Source organism: Callithrix jacchus, chromosome 14 (assembly GCF_049354715.1).
Source record: "Callithrix jacchus isolate 240 chromosome 14, calJac240_pri, whole genome shotgun sequence".
Classification (NCBI taxonomy): Eukaryota; Metazoa; Chordata; class Mammalia; order Primates; family Cebidae; genus Callithrix; species Callithrix jacchus.
In genome coordinates, this window is record NC_133515.1 from 28,108,823 (window position 1) to 28,128,957 (window position 20,135).

General features: G+C 47.0%; 1 protein-coding gene across 1 annotated transcript; it reads right to left on the bottom strand.

The window, feature by feature from the left end:
• Positions 1-1,946: 1,946 nt before the first annotated feature.
• On the bottom strand, positions 1,947-2,963 carry TMSB10 (thymosin beta 10). The gene is made up of 3 exons (XM_003733377.6): positions 2,901-2,963; positions 2,502-2,616; positions 1,947-2,228 (listed from the first exon to the last, which is right to left on the bottom strand). The coding sequence occupies exons 2-3, from the start codon at positions 2,599-2,601 to the stop codon at positions 2,194-2,196; spliced, it is 135 nt and encodes a 44-aa protein (XP_003733425.1). The 5' UTR covers positions 2,602-2,616; positions 2,901-2,963; the 3' UTR covers positions 1,947-2,193.
• Between the last annotated feature and the right edge of the window lie 17,172 nt (positions 2,964-20,135).

Consider the following 20,135-nt stretch of genomic DNA (forward strand, 5'->3'; position numbering starts at 1 on the left):
GCCCATGTATATGGTTTTTAAATTTTGTTTTGTTTTTGAGAAGGAGTCTCACTCTGTCACCCAGGCTAGTACAATGAAAGGCACTGAGGGCCAGAAAAAAAAAAAAAAAATGCATGCTGAATTAAGCTGAACAGGAACACAGCTTTTAAATCTCACAAATCAGCGACCCAATATTCAAAATCTTTTAACTGGCTGAGACCTGTAGTTGTCATCTGGGTAATATAGAGCTTCCTATCAAAGCTTCAGTTGTGAGTTAAATGTACCTCCCTTTATTTTAATAGGATTGCATCCTGAACTGGGCTTAGGGAAGGAAATGAAGGTGTTTGGCTTCCCTGAGCTTCCCCAAGTCACCATGCCTGGGTCCTGTCAATGTGTACATAGAATAAAATACAATCAACAAGGCGGTGGGGGAGGAGGGCTGATAGCAGCTTGGCTTTAGCATAGCCAAGATGGAGCAGGTGGGACCAGGTGATATTTCAGTTATAATTCAGTGAGCATTTATGAGTGTCTACTAAGTGCTGGCTACTATGAGAGTCGCCGATATTGATTAATAAGAATCTTGGCTAGACATGGCGGCTAACACCTGTAATTCCAGCATTTTGAGAGGTCGAGGCGGGTACATCACCTGAGGTCAGGAGTTCGAGACCAGCCTGGCCAACATGGTAAAACCCCGTCTCTACTAAAATTGCAAAATAAATTTAGCCAGGTGTGGTGTTGCATGCCTGTAATCCCAGCTACTTGGCAGGCTGAGGCAGGAGAATCATTTGAACCTGGGAGGCGGAGGTTCCAGTGAGCTGAGATCAGGCCATTGCACTCCAGTCTGGTAACAAGAGTGAGACTCGATCTCAAAAAAAAAAGTTTCTCCATTTCTGTAATGAAGGAGGTGATGTATGTGTCCAGGTACCAGGAGGGAGGTGCAGATGGGAGTTCAGAGACAATGTCTTTGGGTATGGGTCTCTCTGCCAAGCCTAGATGTCCTGACTGTGGTCTGCTGTGACTACCTATCTCACTCACTAGATTTAAAATTCCTTGTGGACAGGGACCGTATCTCATTCGAATTAACTGCTTCACACAGTGCCCAGTCCCTTGGGGCCAGGCAAAAATGTGGAACGAATCGCTAAGCAGTGACCTCTTCTCCCTCCTTAAAACTCCACCCCTGTAATTATAAGCCTGTTTCTTCTGCTTCTGAATGCCTTGCAGCCCCAGGTTCCCAACTGTCACGCCCCCCCCGGGCTGGTTCCATTTTTCCCGGTTGGTTTGAGGTGTAATCCCTTGCTGCTCCGCCGCCAGCACCAGCCCTCCCTCCCTCCCACAACATCCCCACCCTTCCTGCTGAGCATTGCGCGGTAGCAGCTCAGCCTAGCCCTTCCTTTAATGGCTAGTGCTTTAGTGGGAGGTTCTGAACTAGGGTTAAAACACAAAAAGCTCTCCCCTTCCCCCAGTTCTAGTGTTGGTTCCTCCAGTTCTGATGTTCCGGTAGCTGTATTCCTAGATTCCGCCTTTGTTTTAAGCTCCAGAAGAAAGCCTTCCGGAGATTTTGTGACCTCACCTAATTTCCAACATTCCAGATTGTCTTTCCTTTCTCCCAGACTTTAAAATCACTGTTCTCTCCTGACTCAGCTAGTAGGAGGCCAGAAGGGACCAGTGGGGCTTTCGAAGCTTGTCGAAACGAAACCCTGCTCTTTTGAAAAAGCATTTTCCAACCAACTTGGAGACAAAGTGGGGTTACATTTTTACACGGATTGCTTACGAGCAAGTTAAGCGGCTAACAAGCCATGAAATCGGAGAAGCAGGTAAAGCCAAAATTGGAAAGTCCCTCCAAGTCAGCCCGTTCTGTGACCCACCTCCTCCCCTTTGCGGCAGGAACTCGATTCTATCGAGGGGGGCTTTGCTGCAGCGGCACAGCCCACGCATACTCAACTAAGAGACTCAGACCACGCCAGCCATGCCACGAGGTGTGTTTTATTTTCATTATTCATACAAATAATTTTCTATAATATCCCGGGGCAGACCGGAGAATTTGGCAGTCCGATTGGGGGGGGTCCCTTCAGAGACCCACAGGCCGGTGGCATCGGCGCGGAGTGCCCAGGTTCACAGTGCAGCTTGTGGCTCGTGTCCATCTTGCAGGTGGCTCTTCCTCCACATCAGGACTAGGGTCTCGAAGATGACGGGGGCAGGAAATCCTCCAGGCTCTTAGGAAATTTCACTCCGCTTCTCCTGCTCAATGGCTGTGGAGGGCGGGAAGCGGGCGCTGCAGGGGGGGTTGCAACCTCCACCCGCAACCGAGGTGCGTCCCAGTGTGGGCGAGGCACCCACGAGGTGTGGGGATTTAGAAGGAAGCTTGGGGCTGGGGAGATACAAGGCTCTTTGTGAAACTGAAGGGGTGGCCGCGGTCTCCCAGACCCGGGGCAACGGCCGGATCGGGGGTGGAGGAGTGGGTTTGCAAGGGAATGGCAGGGCAAGGGGCTGGGCTGGGGCGCGGGAGACCGAGGCACACTCACTCTCTTTGGTCGGCAGGGTGTTCTTCTCCTGCGTCTCCGTTTTCTTCAGCTTGGCCTTATCGAAGCTGGCGATTTCTCCCATATCTGGTTTGTCTGCCATTTTCTAAAAACAATCCTAGTGGACAAACCAAGGCGCTTGACCTGGGGCTGGAGGCCAGCGTCCCCCTCCGCACTCCCCGCCGACGCCTCTCGACGTGGCACTCACGCCAAGGCGTGCCTGGCAGCCCCAAGGCCGAGGATCTGGGCGCGTCCAGCACCCTCCTCCTGGGTCCCAGGGCGTGGTTGCCGGCCCCGGCGTCCAGTCCGAGAAGGGCGCCCGTCGCAGTTGCTGCACGCCCGCCGGGTGCACCGGATCCGACCCCACCCCGGGTGGGCCCCCAGCCCCGGCGCCGCGCTCACCGTACGGTCCCGCTCCAAGATCGGGCTCCCGGTGCTCCCACTCGCTTTGCTGCAGCAAGAGACAAAAGAGCGGCGCCCGCCCCTAGCCTTATATACGCCGCGCCCCGCCCCGCCCCTCACCCGCCGCAGCGGGGGCGGTGCTGGCACCCGAGGGGCGGGGGCAGCGCGGGCGGCTCCTCGCCCTGACGCGCCCTCCGCTGGGCTGCCAGCCCGGCTGGGCGCGACTTCTCCCGCGCCCAGCACCCCCGGCTCGCTGTGTGCCCGGCGTGGGGGCTGTAGGCGCCGCCACGGTGGGCGCCAGGCCCCCGGGTTTGCTTTTGCGGCTGCATTTTCCTCTTTCCGGGAATCTGCTGCTCACCCCGCAGAAAGGATGTGGGGACCCGTGGGGGAGGGTGTGTGGTTTTGTGTGTGCAGATGTGATGTGTAGCCGTGGGTGTGGATGTGCGGGCGTGCACGCGCGCTCTGCAGCAATCCTCGCTCTAGGAGACGCCCCACCCCTGTCGCCCCCATGCCTCTTGCTTTTGCTCCTCCAGAGTCCCCTTTCCTCACCCGCTTTTCCTCTCCTTAGGGAGGCTGAGTCCTAGTGTAGCCCTTCACTAAAAGAATGCGAGCCGAGGGTCTAGCGGTGGAGCAGGGGCGGGGGTTAGGTTTCCATTGCTCTTGGGCGGTTGCCCTCTGGTCGGTAGTCCTCTGTTCCCTGAACTGGGCGTTTCCAGCAGGATCGTTGGCGTGGCGGGTGCTCTTTAAATGCTGTTAGATACATTGTGTGAAGGGCTGTGGTGGGAACACGGCGTCCTGAGAATGCTTGCAGTGTTCCTTTTCTCGCCGGGCTCCTAGGAACACTGTATCAGCGGGTGCGGTTTTCCTCCTTGAAGTTAACCTTGAGGATAATAGGGATCCACATACCTACAAACGGTCTTGTTTTTCTTATTAACCCATTGTAGGAGTGGTATACCGCAATTATTCACATCTTTCTTAGAAAAGTTGTATTTTCAGCCTGGCAACACCGTTAATAAGTTCCTTAAATTACCAGCCCAGGAGGTAAGGCTGGTCATTCTTTAATTTGTTCTGATCTTTTTTTTTTTCAAGTGTGAAGTATTACCAAACTCTTTAAAGTGGGATTTGGTGGTAACATCCTAAATTCGGTCCTGATTTTATTTCACTTATTTACTTTTTTTGAGACAGGGTCTCACTCTGTTACCCAGGCTGGCGTGCAGTGGTGTGATCACGGCTCATGGCAGCCTGGACTTCCCAGGGGCAAGTGATTCTTCCACCTCTGCCTCCTGAGTAGTTGGGACTACGGACGTGTGCCACCACCAGCGGCAAATCTTTTGTATTCTTTTTGCAGAGACGGGATTTCACCATGTTGCCCAGGCTGGTCTTAAACTTCTGGGTTTAAGCCATCCACCTGCCTTAACCTCTCAAAGTGCTGGGATTACAAGCCTAAGCACTGTCCCTGTCTTCTCCCGTCCTGATTTTGTCTGCTTTTCTCACCTTCTCTCGGTGTTTGGAACAGTGGGAAGAAAACTTAGGCTTGTGTGAACTTGGGCAAATTTTTTCTTTTACCGAGTCTACTGTTGCCGGGGCTGGAATGTGGTGGCCCGATCTCGGCTCACTGCAACTTCTGCTTACCAGATTCAAGCAATTCTGCCTCAGCTTTCTGAGTAGCTGAGATTACAGGCATCCACCACCACACCTGGCTATTTTTTTTTGTATTTTTAGTAGAGACGGGGTTTTGCTATGTTGGCCAGGCTGGTCTCCAATGCCTGCACTCGTGATCCACCCGCCTAGGCCTCCCAAAGTGCTGGCGTTACAAGTGTGAGACACTGAGCCTGGCCGGCACCTTAGTTTCTTCATTTATAAAATAGCCTTGTCATAAACTTAAATGAGATAAAGAACAGGCATCAAGTGGATACTTTCTTTCTTTTTTTTTTGAGGCAGAGTCTCTGTGTAGGGGTGGGATCACAGGTCACTGCAGCGTTTATTTATTTATTTTTGAGACAGATCTCGCTTTGTTGCCGAGGCTGGAGTGCAGTGGGACGATCTCAGCTTAATGTAAACTCTGCCTCCTGGGTTCAAGTGATTCTTCTGCCTCAGCCTCTCAGATAGCTGGGATTACAGGCACATGCCACCATGCCCAGCTAATTTTTGTATTTTAAGTAGAGACTGGGTTTCACCATGTTGGCCAGGCTGCTCTCAAAATCCTGACCTCAGGTGATCCACCCGGCTTGGCCTCCCAAATTGCTGGGATTACAAGTGTGAACCACTGTGCCTGGCCTCAAGTGGATACTTAAAATAACAGCCTCATTAGAATATCACACTCATGGCCAGGCACGGTGGCTCACGCCTGTAATCCCAGCACTTTGGGGTAGGCCAAGTCTGGAGGATCACCTGAGGTCAGGAGTTCGAGACCAGCTTGCCAACATGGAGAAACCCTGTCTCTACTTTTTAGCAGAGAAACCCTGTCTCTACTTTTTATACAAACTTAGCTGGGCATGGTGGTGCATACCTGTAATCTCAGCTACTTGGGAGGCTGAGGCAGGAGAATTGCTTGAACTTGGGAGGCAGAGGTTGCATTGAGCTGAGATTGTGCCATTGCACTCCAGCCTGGGCAAGAAGAGTGAAACTCTGTCTCAAAAAAAAAAAAAAAAAAAAACAAACAAACTATATCACACTCATATTTGATGAATGCAAAAATTATTTATTCTTGTTTCTGTATTGGCAGGTCAGATGGTGCTGGGCTAAGCCAGGCTGGGGTTTGCTCTACAGGTACCTTATCCTCTGGCAGATTCTTAGGTGGTGGCAGAATAGCAAGAGGGTTGTACTGCAAGATAGTGTAGGAATGCTACAGTGTCAAAGCATGCCATATCCTGTCATGTTTCCCACCAGCCTAGGGGGGACATATTCCACCTAAGGTAAGAGAGGGAGGGTAGTGAACATTTCTTGAATGAAAATGGAACTTCAGAGTCAGTGTGAGCAAGCAAGTGTAACACACAGCCCCCAAAGTGGCTTAATGCAATACAAGTTTATTTTCTACTTATGCAGCAATATTCTATGTTGATGTTGCTGGTCAGGCAATTCTTTTCCATGTAGTGACTCAGGAACTCAGGCCCCTTCTCTCTTGTTACTCTGTTCTTCTCTAAGTCCTTGGAGTCCACACCAACCAGCCATTGGATGGGGAAAGAGGAGAGGCTAGAGGACCACGCTAGAGTTTCTATGGATCAGGCTTGGAAGTAGTCTCCATTACTTCCGCTCTCGTTTCTTTGGCCAGAGCTCATTCATGTGGTTTCACCTAACTACAGGGGAGGCTGGGAAATGTAGTCTAGCTGTCCCTAGGAGAAAAAGAAAGCAGGGTTGGGAGGACTTGGAGCAGTCTCTGACATACACTGTTGAAGGATCTGCTAAATCGAATGTAAAAATATCCAGATTTTCAGATAGTGACTCTTTGGAGGGTTTCATTGGCACTTGACTACTTTTCTGTTGCAATGCCAAGCATTGTTTAGGTATGATTATAATACATTCCTGGCCCCACCTTTGACCTGGATGTAAGAACATTCAATTGTACCAATTTGGACCCATGGTGAACTTCCATTCCAACTTCCTTTTATTTAGAAAACAAAGGAATCAACTTCTAAATATAGCTATGGAGACATATGTTTGGAGACAGAGTAAGTATGCAAGACTCCTAAACAAAGGCACTTTGAGCAGACTTGCAGGCATTCCTTATTCTTGCTCAGTGCAGCCCTGTGGCCCATCTCTAACATAGCAGGCAGCCTGTTTGGCATTCATTGCTTGACAATGGTCAAATCTGTGTCTCATCCAGTTCCACTGGCAGTGGTTTAAAAACATCTGCATATTCTTTGGCATTTTCATACCATTTCTTGAGTACAGACTGGCCTTAGTGACTTTCTTTTTTGTTTTTTTTTTGAGACGGAATTTCTCTCTTTTGCCCAGGCTGGAGGGCAGTGGCACGATCTCGGCTCACTGCAAACTGCACCTTCTTGTTTCTAGCAATTCTTCTGCCTCAGCCTCCTGAGTAGCTGGGATTACAGGTGCCCACCACCATGCCCGGCTAACTTTTGTATTTTTAGTAGAGATGGGGTTTCACCTTGTTGGTCAGTCTTGTCTTGAACTCCTGACCTCGTGATCCACTCACATTGTCCTCCCAAAGTGCTCAGATTACAGGCATGAGCCACCAGGCCCAGTCGTGACTTTGTTTAGTGAATAACGCTTGGAAGGAATGATGCTTTGTGACTTCTGAGACTAGGTCGTAAAAGATCACATGGTTCTGCCTGACATTCTCTCAGGATGCCTTTAAGTTCTGAGAAAACCAAGCATCTACAAGGAAAGACCACATGTCAGCATTCCAGCTATAGCCTCAGCTGAGGTCAGAGCCATCAGCCAGCATCAACCACTAACCACGCAAGTGAATGAGCCTTCGAAGCTTAAAACTGCCCCAGGTTGAGGCAGAGGTTGTGGTCAGCTGAGATCATGCCATTGCACTCCAGCCTGGGCAACAAGAGCAAAACTCCATCTGAAAAAAAAAATGCTCCAGGTAATGCTGAGTGGACTGGAGATGAGTTGTCCCTGCCCAAATTGCAGACTCATGAGCAAAATAAATGTTGTAGTTATTTTTATTTTTATTTTTTTTTTGAGATGGAGTCTCTGTCACCTAGGCTACAGTGCGGTGGTGTGATCTCGGCTCACTGCAACTTCTGCTTTCTGGTTCAAGCAATTCTCCTGCCTCAGCCTCCCCAGTAGCTGAAACTACAGGCATGTACCACTGCACTTACTCACGTTTGTATTTTTTTTTAGACATGGGGTTTCACCATGCTGGTCAGGCTGGTCTCAAACTCCTGACCTCGTGATCCACCCCTCTTGGCCTCCTAAAGTGTTGGGATTACAGGCATGAGCCACTGCACCTGGCCCTGTTTTAGTTGTTTTAAGACACTAAGTTAGAGATTGTTTGTTACACAGCATTAGATAACTGGAACACCATGAGGTAGATAAATCATAACCTGGTGGTTCCAGGGTCTCAGAACTCATTTGGGCACTTTTTTCCTATATACTTAATGTAACACACATATACTTATTCAATAAATGTTTATTGAATGCTCACAAAATGTCTGGCAGCATTCTGTGAAAGAGACAATGAAACTCTCAAGTTACAAGTCTAGTGTAGTAAATGGCTCAAAGTCAGTCAATAATATTCACGGTCCTGCCTTGCATTCGCTTATGACTTGTGGTGCCATTTATATGTGACAACATTTCAGCCTGCCACTGGAAACAGATTTTATACTGCTCACTGATGGAATAGACCAAGCTGAACTACTAAACTGCAACGACATTGCCATTTTCTTTGTCAAGAAGGATGTTTTGGAAAATGTAGAACTAATGAGAGGAACTAAGAAAGTCTTGATGACTGTCGACCTGGTGGGGGTGGGGAAGCCTTTGGAGGCTTGCCATGGGGCTTCATTCCTCAGACTTGTCCAATGTGACATTTTTATCAGGGACTGGAAGGAGGATGTGGATAGAGCAATGATTATGCTATGAAGGATGAACATCTAAGCCAAAACAAGCTGGATCTCATAGAGAAATAAACAAAATGTGATGAGATAAACCTGATGGAGACAGATGTGGAAGACTCTTGGCCCTAATATCAATCTTACAAATACAGGGAAAGATGATTAACATGGTTAACTGGCAAGTGGCAGTGAGATCTGTGATTGCATGGATAGGAAGAAAGAGTCCCGTCCAGATTTCCTTTGAATGGTAAGAAAACCATTCACTCCTAGGCCGGGCGTGGTGGCTCAAGCCCGTAATCCCAGCACTTTGGGAGGCCGAGGCGGGTGGATCAAGAGGTCAAGAGATCGAGACCATCCTGGTCAACATGGTGAAACCCCGTCTCTACTAAAAAAAATACAAAAAATTAGCTGGGCATGGTGGCGCGTGCCTGTAGTCCCAGCTACTCAGGAGGCTGAGGCAGGAGAATTGCCTGAACCCAGGAGGCGGAGGTTGCGGTGAGCCGAGATGACGCCATTGCACTCCAGCCTGGGTAACAAGAGTGAAACTCCGTCTCAAAAAAAAAAAAAAAAAAAAAGAAAACCATTCACTCCTGCTACAGGGCCTTTGCCCTTGTTTTTGCTCTTCTTGGTCTCAACATATGCATTGTTCACCTTCTTCCTTCATTTAGGAACCTGCTTAAGTGTCTCTTTCCTCAGAGAACTCTCCTTGGCCACCGTATAGAGCAACATCCTTGTTATTCTCTAGCCCTTAAATATGTTTCATTTTTCTTCATAGAATCAATCTCTAACCAGTGTACAACTAAACATGTTACACATTCATTTCTTTGTGTATTGTGTATGTCCTGCCATAGAAAATGGGAGACCTCATCTGTCTCGTTCACCACGGTATCCCCAGGACCTAGGCCAATGCCTGACATATAGTAAGAGCTCAGTCAATATTCTTTGAACCAATGCATAAAACTTGGCAGTTTCCAGGCAGAGCAAAAAAAAAAATGCATAACTTCCTAACTGAAATGGAATGAGCTACTTTGGGGAAAGTGATCAGTTTCCTGTCATTGGAGACATTCAATGACTAGAGGCTATCCTCACTGAGATGAAGATAGCCAAGTATTTGGACTGTTATAGAGATGGGCCAGAGTAGGCTCACAAGTGAGGAGACCTCACCCTAGATGACCTCCCTGGTCTGTCTATTGCTGCTATTCCATTTGCGAAACAGTCTCTTTCTGAGTGTCAGTTTTGCCAGCCTGAAAATAGTTGCCAGCCTCACATAAAGGAGGCATGGGAAGCAAAGAAATCAAGATGCAATTCTATATTTTCCATACCTTCAAAATGCTGTATGTTTTTGTAGGTCATGAGGTTTAAGGGCTCATCCAAGATAAAATTGTGGCCAGGCGTGGTGGCTCACACTGGTAATCCTAGCACTTTGGGAGGGCAAGGCAGGTGGATCACAAGGCCAGGAGATAGAGACCATCCTGGCTAACATGGTGAAACCCTGTTTCTACTGAAAATACAAAAAAAAAAAAAAAGTTAGCTGGGGGTGGTGGCAGGCGCCTGTAGTCCCAGCTACTCAGGAGGCTGAGGCAGGAGAATTGCTTGAACTGGGGAGGAGGAGGTTTCACTGAGCTGAGATTGTGCCACTGCGCTCCAGCCTGAGTGACAGAGCGAGACTCCGTCTCAAACAAAACAAAACATAAAATTGTGAAGAAAATAAAGCAGGTCTTTGAGGTTCAGCCTCAACAGAGATTGTTGTACTCTGTGGAGAACTGTGGATTAGCGCCTATGTAACCTTGGCAGTTGCTTAGGTAGCCCAGGTGGCTAAAGGCCACAGTGTGAGTGAGAATGTTACTGTGTGATTTTTCATCTCTTCTTCTAGAATAGCAGTGATGACAGCGACTCACATTACTTAGCAGTTACTGTGTTCCAGATTCAGCACATGTATTATCTTACTTAATCCTAGACAAAATAGTGTGAAATAGCAGTATTTTAAACATCTCTGCTTTATAGTACAGGTACCTAAGGTTTGGTGGAGGTCACGCAGCTGGTGATTGGCATTGCTGGGACTTGAATCCTGGTCTGACTGATTCCAAAGCCTGGGCGCCTCGCCACTGCACCGCCCTCATCCTAGACCTTGCAGCAGAGTTTGCAAACTGCCAGCCTGAATTCAGCTGGCATATGTATTTTGTTTGGCCATGCTAAATTTAACAAAAACTTCAGCCAACACTTAAACATTGGAAGATTTCCGTACTGAAGATCTAGTAGCACTGGGTCTGTATTTTCTCATGGGAACACCATAGTGAACAGCTGCCCCCTTGAAATGAGGCATGTCCTCTTCATTGTACTGGATTTCCTATCATTCCCTAATGTCTTTCCATCATGTAAATGAGGAAACAAGTGTCACTTGCTGCTTATTGTATTTGGGCTGGTGTTCTGCTTATAGTACAGAAATATTTCTTTTTTTTTTTTTTTTTTTTTGAGATGGAGTTTCGCTCTTGTTACCCAGGCTGGAGTGCAATGGCCCGATCTCTGCTCACTGCAACCTCCGCCTCCTGGGTTCAGGCAATTCTCCTGCCTCAGCCTCCTGAGCGGCTGGGATTATAGGCACGTGTCACCATGCCCAGCTAATTTTTTGTATTTTTTAGTAGAGACGGGGTTTCACCATGTTGACCAGGTTGGTCTCGATCTCTTGACCTCATGATCCACCCACCTTGGCCTCCCAAAATGCTGGGATTACAAGCTTGAGCCACTGCGCCTGGCCTTTTTTTGAGATGAAGTCTCCCTCTGTTGCCCAGGCTGGAGTGCAGTGGCATATTCTCAGCTCACTGCAACCTCTGCCTCCCAAGTTCAAGTGATTCTCCTGCCTTAGCCTCCCCAGTAGCTGAGACTACAGGCATGTGCCAAAATTTTTGTATTTTTAGTAGAGATGGGGTTTCACCATGGTGACCAGGCTGATCTTGAACTCCTTACCTCAGGTGATCTGCCCTCCTTGGCCTCCCAAAATTTTGGGAGCCACTGCACCTGGCCAGAAATATTTTTTGATCCTTGGTCTCAGTCCCTGTGAGCCAGCCTTCAGGAGTCCTGCCTCCTGTTCCCATCCTTGTATAGTCCTTTCCTCTATTGCACTGGGATTGCCTTATGTGACCAATGGCATACGGCAGAGATGATAGTATGTCATTTCTGAGATTAAGATATAAAAGACTGCAATTTCCATTGTGCCTGGCTCTGTCCTCTCCCTTGGATTTCTCATTCTGGGGGAAGCCGCTTACCGTGTTGTGAGCAGTCCTGTGAAGAGGCCCATGTGGTGAGGAGTGGAACCTTCTGGCTAACAGCCAGTGAGCAGCTGAGACTTGCCAACCACTGCATGAGTAAGTGAGGAAGTGGGTCCTCTAGACTCAGCTAAGCTTTCAGAGACCTGCAGTCCTGGCTGTTGAGTTGATTGCAACCTCGTGAGAGACACTGAGCTAGAAACTATTCAACTAAGCTGCTCCCAGAAACTGTGAGATAAGAACTTTATGTTTGATGTGCTAAGTTTTGGAGTAATTTGTTTCTCAGCAATAGATAAACGAATTCACTCTCAAAAGTAGGGAGAAAATACAGAGACCACAAGTAAAACAGTGGTTACTGGTGACTGGGGGGAGGGGAGAATGGGGAATTCTTGTTACTGGTACAAAATTTCAGTGTCAGATGATGAAAAAGCTCTAGAGATGAATCACTGTGAGGGTCGCCCAAGAATGTGAATTCACTTGATGCCACCGAACTGTATCCTTAAAAATATAAATTAGGTAGGGCGCAGTGGCTCACGCCTGTAATCCCAGCACTTTGGGAGGCCGAGGCGGGTGGATCACGGGGTCAAGAGATCGAGACCATCCTGGTCAACATGGTGAAACCCCATCTCTACTAAAAATACAAAAAATTAGCTGGGCATGGTGTTGTGTGCCTGTAATCCCAGCTACTCAGGAGGCTGAGGCAGGAGAATTGCCTGAACCCAGGAGGCGGAGGTTGCGGTGAGCCGAGATGGCGCCATTGCACTCCAGCCTGGGTAACAAGAGCAAAACTCCATCTCAAAAAAAAAAAAAAAAATTATACGCTATGTGTATTTTATCACAATAAAGAAAAAAGTGAAAAAAAATGAGGAGAAAAGACGGAACAAGAATGCCATGTGATTCAAGAAAAATAAGAAAGCACATTTATTTGTGAAAGTAAAGAATACGTGTATTATTATGAAACCTGTCATAGTACGTGGGACAGATGAGTGACATCAATCTTAATGGACCAGGCTGGTTTTGCTTCTTCATATGGTCTGCCTGACTTCTGTAGGTCTTTGAGTCAGCTGAGGACGCTGTAGAGCAGTGGTTTTTAATTTTTTTGACCTGAGAGATCCACCCTCACCCCCAAGAAGTACATTAAGTACCTACATATTGTTACCCAGTACTCACAGGAGCACACACAAATGAAACAAAAGTTTCAGGAGAACATTATTCACCCTTGCCCTGAGTGAAGCACTCTGAGCTTCTCTGTCCTGTCTATTCCTTTTCACTAATTTTTTAGTGTAGAAATAATGATAGATTCACAGGAAGTTGCAAAGATAAAAAGCTGAGTTTCCTGGTACCCTTCTTCCAACTCTTCTCAGTGGTAACATCTTACATAACGATAATAATTCAATATCAAAACCAGGGAGTCAACATCCGTGCAATCAATAGGCTATTTCTAGATTTCACCAATTTTTTTTTTTTTGAGACGGAGTTTTGCTCTTCTTACCCAGGCTGGAGTGCAATGGCACGATCTCGGCTCACCGCAACCTCCGCCTCCTGGGTTCAGGCAATTCTCCTGCCTCACCCTCCTGAGTAGCTGGGATTACAAGCATGTGCCACCATGCCCAGATAATTTTTTCTATTTTTAGTAGAGACGGGGTTTCACCATGTTGACCAGAATGGTTTCGATCTCTTGACCTTGTGATCCACCCGCCTCGGCCTCCCAAAGTACTGGGATTACACGCTTGAGCCACTGCGCCCGGCTGATTTCACCAATTTTTACATGTATTTATTTGAGCATGTGTAGTTCTAGGCTTTTATTTATTTATTTATTTTTGAGATGGAGTCTTGCTCTGTCACCCAGGGTGGAGTACAGTGGTGTGATCTTGGCTCACTGCAACCTCCACCTCCTGGGTTCAATTGATTCTCTTGTCTTAGCCTCCCAAGTAGCTGGGATTACAAGCATGCAACACCACACCTTGCTAACTTATTTTTTTAGTAGAGATGGGGGTTACACCTTGTTGACCAGGTTGGTCTTGAACTCCTGACCTCAGGTGATTTACCTGCCTCGGTCTCCCAAAGTGCTGGGATTATAGGCATGAGCCACCTCGCCCAGCCATACGCATTTTTTATTACATGTGTAGAGTTGTATTACCATGATTACAATCTAGTTACATATTTATTCCATCACCACACAAGGAGTCTTTCATGCTACTCTGTTATAGTCCCACACATCCCCACCCATAACTTCTGGCAGCCACTAATTTACATAGTGGAACCTGTCTCTCTCTCTCTCTACATGTATATTTTTTGAGATAAAATCTCACTCTTGTGGCCCAGGCTGGAGTGCAATGGCGTGACCTTGGCTCACTGCAACCTCCACCTTCCAGGTTAAAGCAGTTCTCCTGCCTCAGCCTCCCAGGTAGCTGGGATCACAGGCATGCTCCACCACACCTGGGTAATTTTGTATTTTTAGTAGAGATGGGGTTTCTCCATGTTTGTCAGGCTGGTCTTGAACTCCTGACCTCAGATGATCCACCTGCCTCAGCCTCCCAAAGTGCTGGGATTATAGATGTAAGCCACCATACCCTACCTATATTTTTTAAAAAGACAAAAATGAGATCCATCCTAGTTGTTGAGTACTTCATATACTTTTATTTATTTGTATTCCTATGGTATGGGTGTACTGCCTATTGAGGGACGTTTTGGTTGTTTCATATTTGGGCTATTAAAAATAAAGCTGCTTTGGGCTAGGCATAGTGGATCATGCCTGTAATCCCAAAGTGCTGGGGATATATGATCCAAAGCCGGCGGGTCGCCTGAGGTTGGGAGTTCGAGACCAGCCAGACTAACATGGAGAAACCCCATCTCTAGTAAAAATACAAAATTAGCCATGCATAGTGGTGCATGCCTTTAATCCCAGCTACTCAGGAGGCTGAGGCAGGAGAACCGCTTGAACCCAGGAGGCAGAGGTTTCGGTGAGCTGAGATCGCGCTATTGCACTCCAGCCTGGGTAACAAGAGTGAAACTCAGTCTCTAAATAAATAAATAAATAAATAAAGCTGCTCTGAAGATCTGTGTGCATTTTTGGGGGTGGACGGAAGTTTTCATTTCTCTGGGATAAATGCCCAGGGTTGGGATGCTGGTGACTGCTGGATCATTTGGTAAGTATGTGCTGAGTTTCATAAGAAAATGCCAAAGAGTTTTGCAGAGTGGCTGTATTGTTTTACATTCCCACCAGCAATGTCGGAGAGATCCAGTTTCCCAGCATCCTGACCAGTACTTTGTATTGTCACTGTTTTAATTTTAGTTATTCTAATAGGTGTGGAGTGATATCTCATCATGGTTTTAATTTGCATTTCCCTAATGGCTAGAAGTGTTGAATGGTTCCTTGCCATTTTATCATTTCATTAAAAATGCTGATTATGACCTTCCAGTTTGATTTTATTACCCACAAGTTCGCAGTGACTAATAGTTGAAACACCACTGTAGAGGGATCCCTTTATCGGTAGCTTAGCGCCTATTGTTCAGAAATTATCCCTTTAACATCTAAACTCTCCTTTCACCTCCACGAGACAGATTTTTCCGAAATTTTATGTGTAACCCAGATGTTCTCTGGAGTCTGATCAAGATCTAGCTAAGAATGATTCCAACTCTGCTGGGTGCAATGGCTCACGCCTGTAATCCCAGCACTTTGGGAGGCCGAGGCAGGTGGATCACGAGGTCAGGAGTTTGAGACCAGCCTGGCCAATATGGTAAAACCCTGTCTCTACTAAAAATATTAAAAAATTAGTGAGGCATGGTGGCACATGCCTGTAATCTCAGTTACTCAGAAGGCTGAGGCAGGGAAATTGCTTGAACCCAGGAGGTAGAGGTTGCAGTGAGCCAAGATGGCGCCACTGCACTCCAGCCTGGGTGACAGAGCGAGACTCCATCTCAAAAAAAAAAAAGAAAAGAAGAAAGAAAACAGGACTGATTCCAACTCCTATTTGATGCTTTCCCATGATTTTTCTGAATTTTCAGGCATATTTTGTTCTTACGGTTATTTTTCATCTCTCAGAGTATTTGGGTCTCTACATTAATGCACCTTCATATGTAGACAGCCCTTGGCCTTGATTTCCTTCTTCAGAGGAACAATATAAGGCTGGTATGTGCATCACAACTTTTATCACAGGTTTATGGGTTATGGGGAGAACCAGACATATTTTTAATGACACATCTTTGTGCCATTGGGATCCCTCCTGTGCTACTCCCAGGTATTCCCAAACTTACACTATCTCCACCTACCCCCAACTTAATTTTACTTATTTGTTTATTTTGAGACAGGGTCTCGCTCTGTCACCCAGGCTGGAGTGCAGTGGTATGATCACGGCTCACTGCAGTCTCAGCTTCCGTGGCTCAAGTAATTCTTCCACCTAAGCCTCCCAAGTAGCTGGGACTACAGGCACAGGCCCAGTTATTTTTGTAATTTGTATTTTTAGTAGAGATGAGGTCACATTATGTTGCCTGGGCTGGTCTCCAGTGCCTGGCCTCAAGCGATACTCCTGCCTCGGTCTCCCAAAGTGTTGGGATTACAGATGTGAGCTACTGCGCCCTGCCTCCTGCCCCCTTTCCTATTCTCTCCTTCTCTTAATTCTTCCGTTTGAGAAATGCCAACTCTCCTCTTTTCTCTAGCAGAACAGTGACTTGGTCAGTGTACAGCAGAACACTGTTCCTTTCTTCCTTCGTCTGGCTGAAAGGAGGTTTTTGGGCCTCCTTTCCAACTACCAGCAACTAATCCCCAAAGACAATTCCTTTCCTCAGAGGAGTTTTGGTGTCAGCTGCTAAGATAATACTACCCCACAGGAAAATATAGAAACTTCCTGAGGCTAAGTTTGCAAGGGTGGTGGGTTTCAATACACAGGAGTGAACTGGCCCTGTGCAGAGGGCCCCAGGGAAGGTTGCCCAAGCCAGGAATTTAAGGAAAGTTGCAGTTAGATCTTGGGGAATTTTCTTCTTTTTTTTTGAGACAGAGTCTCACTCTGTCATCCAGGCTGGAGTGTGACGACACAATCTCAGCTCACCGCAAACTCTGCCTCCCAGATTCAAGAGATTCTCCTGCCTCAGTCTTCTGAGTAGCTGGGATTACAGGCACATGCCACCACACCCAGCTAACTTTTGTATTTTCGGTAGAGACAGGGTTTCACCTTGTTAGCCAGGCTGGTCTTGAACTCCTGATCTCATGATCTGCCCATCTCGGCCTCCCAAAAAGTGCTGGGATTACAGGCGTGAGCCACTGCTCCTGGCTGAGATCTTGGGGAATTTTCAAAGCTAGGGAGGTCAAGGGGAAGGCTGACTCATCAAACTCCCACCCTCCATGACTCTGCCAAGAAAACAGACCCTGAAATATGTCAGCTGCAGGATTTGGCAGCAGATGCAGGAAGGATGGAGAGAACAAGAGTTCAGAGAACGTCCTATTCCTGACAGCCATGAAGCAAGGAATCCCCTGAGCCTTGAACCTCTCTGGAGAGCAGAGAGAGGCAGAAAGAGAGAGAGAGAGAGAGAGAGAGAGAGAGAGAGAGAGAGAGAGAGAGAGAGAGAGAGAGAAGGAACCCCTCAAGACCAAGTGTTTCTGCAGTGAGACTGAGTGAAGCCTTAGCAGACTGCTTGAAACAGGAAGAGACTGAGTTTCCTTTAATCAGCTCAGTTACTGCCCATCTGCCAGCGTGGGTGCCCAAGCACTGGCAGAGAAAAAGCAAGCTGCATTTTTCTTTCTTCCTAAGTATGGGTCTTAGTGTGTACATTTTGACCCCTTTCCCCGATTTACTGCATACAAGTTAAGTCTCTCTGTTTGTTTTTTCTTTCTCTGGTCCCAATGTCTGTATGTTTTCTGAAAGGAAATGCAGTATAATAGTGCTCACAGCCCCAATATGGTGACTCGATGGGTAACTGTGTTAATTATGCTCTTTAGATTTCAAGGAACAAAGACTCACTTGGGATCCCTTAAGCAAAAAGGGCATGGCAGTTTGGGTTTCCCTGGAAGCAAAATCGGAGAGGTTTAATGCGCAGGATATTTACTAAGGAGTTCCCTTGAATTCACTCCTATTGAAGCTGGGGAAGGAAGTGGGACTGGGGAGAAGCAGAAGCCAAGTTGGATGATGTAGGCTTAATGACAGCCTCAGTACCCCCAATACCGCAAGGGAACCTCTGGGGCTAATGTTGTCCTAAGATGGGCTGAGATGGGCTGAGACTGTAAGGGCGAGGTGGCTCTCAGCAGCCAAGGCAGAGCTACAGAGAATAACACCTGGAGGCTATCTGCGGGCAACATTTCTAGCCAGCTGGTTCAACGAGTTCTTGCTTGAAGGGGGACCTGAGCAGTCTGTGGCAGTGTCCATCCCAGGGGACTTAGGGTAAGAATGCCCTAGGGCTGCAACAAGACAGCTGCCAGCTGCCTCCAGGAGCGCTGAGTTTCTCCCTCACCTGCTTTCCTGACCCCTCTGCTCTCCCTAAATGCTATCTCTGCTTTCTCTGTGCACCTGGACTGCTTTCTCCTGGGTACCACCTGAATGGTCCTTACCGTGTTCTGATCAAATTCTGGAGGAGCCGTTTACATTGACCTAGGATGGCGATTTCCAAACTGTGTTCCATGAAATCCTAGTTCTGGAGCTGTTACTATGTCCATCAAAAGCTGGGTGATATTTATATATGGGTTCAGTGTACTCCTTTGTCTTCTTCTGTGTGATTTGAACCCCCCCATAATAGAACACACACACACACACACACACACACCCTGCATATATATGTATATATATATGCAGGATGTTTATTAAGGAATTCTCTTGGATTAGCTTCTATTTAAGGAGAGGAAGAGGATATATATTAGTATATATATATACATATATATATATATGTATCCTCTTTCTATTTAAGGAGCGGAAGAGGATATATTAGTGTGTATGTGTGTGTGTGTGTATACATATATATTAGTATATATCCTCTTCTTCATATATGTAGTGTGTCTCCTTAAAGAGAATGCTAGCTGGTTGTGAGAGAGGCAGTAGTACAGGGAAATGAGTGAAAGTCTGGACTCTAAAGGTAGACTTTGTGAGTTTGAATCCAACACCTACTAGATGTGATACCTTGGCCAAGTAACTTAACCTCCCTGTGCTAAGCTTCCCTGATCAAGGGCTGCACACAGGGTGGCTCCCGTTATGTGGAGACACTGGGTGACTGGTGTGTTCATGGCAGTTATTTTATGAAAACTATAAAGTCTCAAGCCCAAAATATATTTTAATAAAACTGCATATATCTGTATACAAGCACCAACTGGAAAAAATAGTATTATTGCTGTCTTATTTCTGAGAGGCCGTAAAGCATATTTTTCTTAGTAGAGAAAGACCTTTCCTCGGAGTAAGCATGTCCACACACTTTTGGAGAGAGGCTGCTTCCTGGGCTGGGATTCTGGCCAATGAGGAAGTTCTACAGGAGCCACAGCAAGAAGGAAAGCAGATCTTTCACCCAGGCCGCCTATGGTAGGGGGAGGGGACCTGGGCAGAGTCTTCCTCAGCTAAGGCCACTAACAGTCTGTGAGGCCGGGCCCCATATTGATCGCCATTCATGTGGTTAAAGGGAACTTCCTACTCAAAGAAACAACGGATATCTGGCAAGAAAGAAAGAAGAAGGAAAAAAGAACACCCTGCACTTCCTTTACCCAGTCATAAAATTACCAGTTGCCAGATGCCAGGACAGTATTCCAATGGCTACTGGGGTCTCAGGGGCCAAGTGGAAGTCACAGCAGTCAGCCAGCCAGCCAGATTGGGGCAAGGAGTGCTGGCAGCATGTTGCATCTCTTGGAAAGGACTGGTCAGGCATGTGGCCTCAGCTTTTAAGGCCACTGTTCCTAATTAACCAGTTGGAATAACAAGAATGGTAATCCTGAGGTTTTCTGCAACACTCATTTTGTCACTGTCCTATTCCCTGCAGCATTATTTATGATCATGAAAAACGGCAAATCAGTCATGCTGTGGGAAGTTCTTCAGTCATTAGGAAGAATCAGTAGATGGCTATGTTTTGAAGTATAAGGCACACTCTCAATTGGCCACATAATACAAGCTCAAGAAGTAGTTTTTTTTTTTCATCATCAAAATTAAAGAGATCATCAAAGATGTGCTTCTTTTATTAATTGATTGATGTATTTATTTTTGAGATGGTGGAGTCTCTCTCTGCCGCCCAGGCTGGAGTGCAGTGGTGCAATCTCAGCTCACACAACCTCTACCTCCCGAGTTCCAGCGATTCTCCTGCCTCAGCCTCTTGAGTAGCTGGGATTACAGGTGCTTGCCATCGTGTCTGGCTAATTTTTATATTTTTAGTAGAGATGGGGTTTTGCCATGTTGACCAGTCTGGTCTTGAACTTCTGTCTTCAGATGATCTGCCTCCCTTGGCCTCCCGAACTGCTGGGATTATAGGCATGAGCCACCACACCC